At 39.4% G+C, this 8,336-nt stretch overlaps 1 protein-coding gene across 1 annotated transcript in view; it reads left to right on the top strand.

The window, feature by feature from the left end:
* LOC111345795 (uncharacterized) overlaps positions 1–8,056 on the top strand; it is a 32,513-nt gene extending 24,457 nt beyond the window's left edge. Inside the window, exons 10-11 of the mRNA XM_088738402.1 lie at positions 728–765; positions 6,435–8,056. Coding sequence (XP_088594528.1) covers positions 728–765; positions 6,435–7,346 — 950 coding nt within the window. The 3' untranslated portion in view covers positions 7,347–8,056. The remainder of the gene's footprint in view (positions 1–727; positions 766–6,434) is intronic.
* The last annotated feature ends 280 nt before the right edge of the window (positions 8,057–8,336 follow it).

The following is an 8,336-nucleotide window of genomic DNA, read 5'->3' as shown; positions in this document are numbered from 1 at the left end:
AGCTTTGTCAATCTTCTTTTATGAGTATCAAGCAGTTACGGTCGTAGTCTTTGCTGTTGCTACATATACTTTAACGATTCCTTTGCCGTCTTTGCTAATATATAAATCCGCGAGAAAACTGTTGCCGCCAAAATTAATTTGAAGTTATCCGTTCCTACTTCGCATATTCTTTTCTCTTTTCGTCGCTTTTTTATTAAGTTCGTTTGTGTTCACGCGCATTGTTTTCAACGGTATTCTGTCACCCTTTTTTGCCTAATGTCTCTTGTTTTGTACCATTCGTATAAGTTCTTAAGCGTAAATATGTTTGATTCGGCTTTATCGTTTAACTGTGCCGGATCATTGCTCTCAGTCGTTTTCTATCGTCTAAACCGCCTCGCTTCAAATGTCTATTTCGTATATTAAAGAACGTTTTTAATTTTGGACATGTATGAGTGTTTCGGCCGTTATAAATAAATGTGCAATCGGTATGATTTCCTGACTTGATACTTGCCTGTCTGTTCCAGTACTTGATAATTTGGTTTTATTAAATGAGTTGATAATGTAAATTAGGTACCGTGAAGCGTTTCTAAAGCTGGCGATGCAAGTGTTAGTCCTTCGTTGGAGCGAATGAAACATTAATTCTAGAAAGTCGTTACGGTTAGGGATTCCGCTTGGAGAGATAAGAGTAAGTAAGGTAAACCATTGCAGATGTCAATGTCCATTAACTTTGGTCTTTCTTCTTTAACAGCACAAGAAGACATCCAGGCTACATTGGGTCCCACTGAGGTATTTTTCATGATAATAAAATCTTATGAAGTTACTTTAAATGAAGTAGTTTTAGTTCCAACTTCCTGGGGACTCGGTAATCGGCTTGATTAGCGGATGAAATAAAAGCAGGTCGCGAATTGATTGATAAATCTAAGAGATTTTTTGTAATTGCGCTCAGTTTTGCAGTGACCTTACGGATGAGGCTGTGATGTTGTTAATGATCCATGTTCGGAAGCGAAACGGAAATCAACAAACGCGTTTATTCCAATACGGTAAATGGTAAACTCACGGAAAGCGACAACGACTGCTAAACAAATTGCCACTTGATAAACTCAAAAAACTTTCAAATCTTGTCTAAGAAATTTGCACCCGTCAAATATAAAAAGTTCCGCGTAACCTACGTAATCCCAAAGCACGCGCACATGAGTCGCGCGCGCACAAGTTCGTAAACGTCTTCCTAATAACAATCCATGTAACTTACCAAACGAACTGTTTTGAGAGACTGACTCTGAAAAGCTGGTTTACCAAATTTGAAAAACTGATAGTGGTTTAGCGTGGTCGGTACCCTTATTGACAAAGATATTCGTCATCACAGTGGTCAAAATGTTGTAGACTCACGAGGCGCAAGAAATTTTGACGATTCTTCAGTGGAGTCCAGTGGGTGACACGTTGTGTGACACGTCGACGCGAGCAGCGTTGTCTGTACTCTTATTGAAAACGGCAAATTGGTCAATCAGATTGCGACATTACTGCCAATTGAAGTAAAATAGCCAATTCATCCTCTCAGTAGATACCAACAACTACCGAAATTCTGCTATCGACTCGTTCACAATGTTTTTTTTTTTTGACAAATAACCTGAACAGAAAGACCTTGCTTTACCGACAGATCAAAAGCAACCAACACCATTTGCCTAATGCAATGTCAATCTACTCATGAACGTTGCTTGAGGCTTGAATGATGGAAAAACTAACCTATCAGTTTCACGAAACAGACCGTAAGACCTTCAAAAGACAAACAAGTCAAACTTCATTTGACTCTGATGATGACTTCCATTTAGGTTCCCGAAACGTCAGTAACTGTCACAGCCAACATTCGTTTGCACTACTCTGATCTAGAAAATAGAGTTTCGCGACCGCTGCCTGGTTAGCTCAATTGGGAGAGCGCCGGACTGCTGTGCGGGAGGTCGAGAGTTCAATACCGGCCGGACCAACACTCAGGGTCTTAAAATTAACTGAGAAGAATATGCTTCCTTTCTTTAACATCAAGAATTGGTTAGATATTCTAGTCTTCTCGGATAGGGACGAATAAATGGAGGTCCCGTCTCCTGCAGGGTTAGGGGCAGGAGACGTTAATTTCCCACGCACGAGATTACTGTGTGATGGATGTCCTCCCCTGGGGTGGGTTGGGTGGGTAACAGGACCCCCGTTGATACCAGTGTTTACTACACTGAAGGGGCTATCCTGTATAAATATAGATGTCTGTCTGTCTGTCTGATACTGCTTTACTGCCAGGTTCAAACAACTGTCTACGTCTTTAAGGTGGCTGGTACCGGTTTTCATATTTTTGATGGTTTGTAACTTTGAAAGAATATAACCAAAAGACTGACCAAGGCCATTTGAACACTTACCGGGTTGAATAACACAATAATTGGTTCTCCAAAGATAGGTGTCATTTTGTCACTAGCGGTTTCCATGACAACGCTTCGAAAGGATTATTCAGACGCATTAGTATCTTATGGCTCAAATAGTTCGAAAACTAACTCGGTGAACCCTTGATTTTTCTTAGTGACTGCTTTTGGCACTTGAAAAGGAAAATGCACAAAGATTTGTGCGGGGCGGAATTTCAGAAAACTTAGAAAAAGACAGTTTTCATGTAGTACAAATGTCCCACCGTAGAATTTTCTAGTCTTTTTTCCTGATGATTCCTTTCAGCGATAACATTATATTGGAACAGTAAAAAGAAGGGGTCATCGGACTTGTTTTCGTCCAAAAGCCGTCGTGAGTTTAGCAATTCTCACGCGCGTTCTCGTGTATTTAAAAATCCGGATTCCATAAGATCGATAGTTGTCATGATTTGTCACGGCTATCCCTGACAACTGCGTGTGCTCGCGCGAATCCTACGATCTGATGTTTTCAGACATTTGCTGCTCAGAAAATCATTCAGTAATTGTCAAAGACAACCTCCCGAGTTCACCTTGAAGTACTTATTCACAAGTTCTGGCTATATTATATTATTTTCATCGGAGGTTCACAGTCTTTTTCTTCTTCAGGCAGATTTTCTTTCACTTGAGTTGTCCTTTCTTTGCTGTCGTGATATTTCGTATCGATTGGATTTCTCGTTAAGATGTGAAAAAACGTTTATGTCTCCGAGAATCGTCTTCTTTATCTTTGTTTGTCTCCTGCATACGCATTGGCCGTTCAACACATCAAATACACGCTGGGTGGCAAACTTCTTACAAAACTAGCGTAGACCGAAAAAATGCCTCGCCCCGCAATATTTGTTCTGAATTTTTCGTCTTTTAAATCTCGCGCTTTTTTCGCGCGTTTCTTTCGCGCATGACGCACGAGAGTGACCTGTTCCCCGCGCGAGGAAACTGGTACTAGCTACCTTAGACTCACTTGCTCATTTTTTCTGAGCTATGTCGTTTAGTCAAGTGAAAGCAATCTGAGGGTTGTCCATTACCGCGGATCGATGCAAGTCGTCCAATCTATTCACGAGTTGCACGAGTCGTCGACCATAAATATTCATTACTGAAACCATGGAAACGAAACGATTCGTAAGGCTTTGCTGTCTATCCATGATTGTCATTAGGGAGACTTGGCGATTTTTTTCACCGCTTTGAGAGAGCTGACCCCTGATGATACTGTGTCGATTCCTACGAGTTGTACGAGTCGTCGATTTATGAAAATTCATGAAATGCATCGTAAGTTTCTGTGGCAACTATGCAAACTTGTTCGATGCGTTAGTAATGGTGAGCGTCTTCACAGACAACTTTGTTTAATCAAGGCTTTTATTTATGGTTTATTTCACTGGAGAAAGCCTTTTAAAAAATAACTGAGTTCGTTAGAGTCGCGAGGCAGTACTGTTTGGGAATCGAAGAAGATGATGAAGAAGAAGGGAAGGTTGCCGTCGATCGGTTTCGTAATGAAGCAGAAATTTTTCTGTTCCTTAGCTGCAAGCTTTTATCTAATTATTATAAGCTTTGCTTCAAGGAGCTGCATCAGTCATCTTTGATGTCGGGTTTTATCTTTATAACTGAAAGGGAGAAATGTAGGTTTTCGGCCAGAAATCTTTGATTTTGGAGGGAAAATCAAACGTTGTTGGCGTTTATCACAGCGAATTTGGAACTTACTATGTCAGTCGAATGTCAAAACGCTGTAAAAGTTGTAAAGTATTCTAGTGTTGAAAGCACTTACCACATAGTAGTGCCACGTGTTGGGTCTTTTAATAATGAATTTATCTCAGTCGCGCAAAACGAGTAATTGGTGTGGAATATTGACTTTTCAGTCTTTTCTCGTTGACTCCAGGTTTACCTTTCTCTATCCCGGATTATCTTTATCTTTATATAAATTCCTGCCAGATAATCGGTGTCAAAAGCCATAATTAGGTGCTTACGCGGAACGCTAAGGGTATTCCTTCGAAAATTTGCTAGATCTCATTAAAGGCATTCTTGGAAACAATTAGTTAGAATCCTGTTTTTCTTCCCTAATCATCGTCTCAACAGTCATGTTGTATGCATTCGCTGTGCGGACTTGTGCGTCGACTTTTTCCGCTCTTTAATGTTACATTCAATCGAAACAGAGTTCATATTACTTTTGGTTGCTATTTGGTAACAATCGAAATGTCTATCCTTTTCCTTTCACAAAGTTACGTTTTTTATAGACATTACATTTAATAAATCCATCGTTACTCTATGAATGTGCGTAGAAGTTACAATTTATAACAAATTAGAAGTGACAATTTTTTTTTTTACGATAAAAGTCTCCATGAAAAAAGCTAATGAAGGTGAGAAAGAAACTAATTTCACTCCTTGCTGACCCTCCAGCCCAAAGGGCTTTGAAAATTCCATTCTTAGTTTAAATGTTTTGATTTGCGCAGTGCTTTTAGCAATACCAAGAAATAGTGGCTGTTTGTGCACTGCGCGCAGGACTTTTTTTTTTAGTTCAAAGAGGAATAGATTTGTTGTTTGTGCACTTCACGCGATACTTTTAGAACGAGGAATACCTTTATTTTTGAGCACTTCACGCGTTGCCTTTCAGTACAACAAAGATATTAAACTTGTTATTTGTGCACTTCACGCGGTCCTTTAAGAACGAGGAATACTTTTGTTGTTTGTATATTTCAATCAGAGCTTTTTGAACGACAAATACAAATACCGTCTCAGAGCGCCGGATTGTTGTGCGGGAGGTCGAGGGTTCAAGTCTCGGCCGGACCAACACTCAGGGTCTTGAAATAACTTAGGAGAATGTGCTACCTTTCTATAATATCAAGAAATAAATAGATATTCTAGTCTTCTCGGATAAGGACGTTTGGGGTTAGGGGTAGGAGACGTTAATTTCCCACGCACGAGATTACTGTGTGGTAGATGTCCTCCCCTGGGATGGGATGGGTGGGTATATCTGATATTATTAAAAACTAGATCATTGGATAATGCAATTCAAGACTTTTTATTGGCTTAGCCATTATGGTATATCAGCCAAGATACCATAATCTACAAATATGGCAAGCGTACGTGTCAACTTAAAATTAAAAGGGAGCTAAAAATTTAATAAAATTTAATAATTTAATTTAACGTTTTTAATAAAACAATTATTCCACTCACGCTTGTTGGATATGAGATGATTATAGCCAACTCGGCGCTATGCGCCTCGTTGGCTATCTATCATCTCATATCCAACGCGCGCTCGTGGAATAATTGTTAATTATATATATTGATATTAGTGCAATATAAGTTAATAATAATACACTTTAAGTGATGCTTTAAGGATAACAAAACCTTGTTGGTGCACTTCGCGTAATGCTTTTTTGGTAGAACAAAGAATACTCTTGTTATTTGTGCACTTCGCGCGGTGCTTTCAGAACGACGAATACACTTGCAGTTTGTGCACTTTGCATGCGCTTCGCGCGGTGCTTTTAGAATGAGGAATAGTCTTGTTTTTTTGTGTATTTCGCGCGGCACCTTCACAACGAGGAATACTTTTGCCTTTGCGCACTTTGTGCGTGATCTGCTCAAATTGTTCGAGGCGACACACTAGAGAGACTCCAAGTCAGATTCACGGACAGACTGAAAAATCTTATGACTCGGGACTACATTCAGGACAATTCCTACGATTCGTACGACTCATAAATTCGTGCACTTAGCACGTTGCTTTTCAATACAACTTCACGCGGTCCTTCTAGAACGACGAATACTCTCCAAGTCTATCCAGTGGCATTCATGGATAGAAATTACAGCCTTACAACTTGTTTCGTTTCCATGGTTTCCGTAATGAATATTAATGATCGACGAATCACCATCAGGGGTCAGTGGTGTGGTGTGAAAAACTGATAGTCTCCCTAATGAGGAGCATGGGTCGTATGACTCGTGAATACATTAGATGACTCGTATCGATCCGTAATATTGGACATACTTAAGCAATCTATGAGGTTGTACGAGCAGTTACATTCACTTTAATTTTTTCGCCAGAAAAAATGGGACAGAATCGTGGACAATCCGGAAGATTTGAACAGTTTGTCAATAGATCTCTCTGAACTGGAAATGGAACAGGTTGGGGATGTTTTAGCAGAACTTCAAGTAAGGATGATAAAAATTTTTTCGAAACTTATTGAAACCGCCGAGAGTTTCCATGCAGCAGCTGATAAACTTGATGAAGTTTGGAAGGACTGCAAGGCGGTACGTTTTGTAGGTACTAGTTCAATACTAGGAGGATTGGTAATGCTCGGTGGTGGAATCGCTTCACTCATGACTGCGGGAGCCGCCACGGCCTTTATAGCAGCAGGAATTGGTTTCTATGTTGGTGGGACAATCGTCAAAGGCGGGGCACATTTCTACGAGGAGGTTAAAAATTCAATTGAAATCACAAAGGCCGAAGATCTCTTGCAAAAGCTTTTAGTTGGCATCTATGAAGTGGATGCGATTGCCTTGAGCAAGTTAGGTACATTAGAGGAAAATAACCTATGGTACCTTCGCTATCTCGCTGAAACCCAAGGTCTGAATGACCCCATAAAAAATATCCTTGCTGAACTAGCCGCGTTGAGAAGAAAGCAAGCCATTTATACAAAGGACTTTGCGCGAACAGGTACAAAAACACGTTCCAAATCAAGTTTTGAGGCCTGTTCTTCTAAACTCAAGTCTTTAGATGAAGTCCTTCTCAACTCGAATGTTTCAACGATAATATGGGACACTGAGAAACTAGGCCTCACGATCAAAGATGTCATCGAAAACAAGGGATCTGAAGCGGCTAAAATTCTACGAAAAAAAGCCAATGAACTCGAGAAATTGGCTGTATTGAGTGAGGAGATAACGACTGCTCAAAAATCTGCGAGCCTTGGAACCTTTAGAAGAGAGACAAATCCTTGCCTTAATCTCATGATTTAAACGCTGAACGCAGTTATTTGATATGCTTTACAGACTAGCCGAATTTAGAAGAAAGCAAGCTATGGATGCAAAGGACTTTGTGTGAACAGGTATAAATGCACGCTCCAAATCAGGTTTGACGTTTGTTCTCTTAAATGCAAGTCTTCGGATGAATTCCTTCCCAAGGTGAATGTTTCAACGATATATAGGACACTGAGAGCCTGGGATGTCATCGAAACCTGAGATGTCATCCAAAACAAGGGATCTGAAGCTGCTAAAAAATTCTTCGAAAAAAAGCCGATGAACTCGAGAAATTGGCTTTATCGAATAAGAAAATGACGAAAACCCTTAAATCTGGGGGCTCTGGAACCTTTAGATGAGAGACAAACCCTTGCCGTAATTAAATGATTATTGCATGATTTAACGCTGAACGCCACTGTTTCGTTAGTTTGTTTAAAAGAATACAATCAATCAATAAATTAATCAAACTTTACTTTAAGAGGGTGACACTTAATAGTTAAAAACTAATGAACTTGTAGCCCTCTTTAAACATCGTTACAATTAAAAAAACCTATTATAATTAATAACCTAATTAAGAATTTAATTAAAAACTCATTAAAAATCACAATGTACAGCAAATCAAGATCTAAAAGTTAAAGGTAAAACATATTGCTCATATCATGCGATCTAAGAATAAATTATCTAAAAAGGATTAAACATCTTATCCCTAAGCTGACTTTATTCAAAATGTTTTTACAAAGCATTCTTCAAAGTATTTACAGCTCTAAATTGGCTCAATGTGAACGATAGACTGCTTACAAACGACTTATTAATGGTCCATAAGTGTATTCATGACCAGATACCCAGCTATCTTACTGGAAAACTTATTCAGCGTTCGAAGATTCACGACAGAAACACTAGATACAGTGGTGAATTAGACCTCCCAATTTGTAGATTAAAAACAGGGCAACGATCATTTGCTTTGCGGGGTGCAAAGCTGTATAATAACCT

The sequence above is a fragment of the Stylophora pistillata genome, chromosome 11, assembly GCF_964205215.1.
Source record: "Stylophora pistillata chromosome 11, jaStyPist1.2, whole genome shotgun sequence".
Lineage (NCBI taxonomy): Eukaryota > Metazoa > Cnidaria > Anthozoa > Scleractinia > Pocilloporidae > Stylophora > Stylophora pistillata.
Note: the sequence above shows the minus strand (reverse complement) of the source record. Positions and strands in the feature narration are given on the sequence as shown.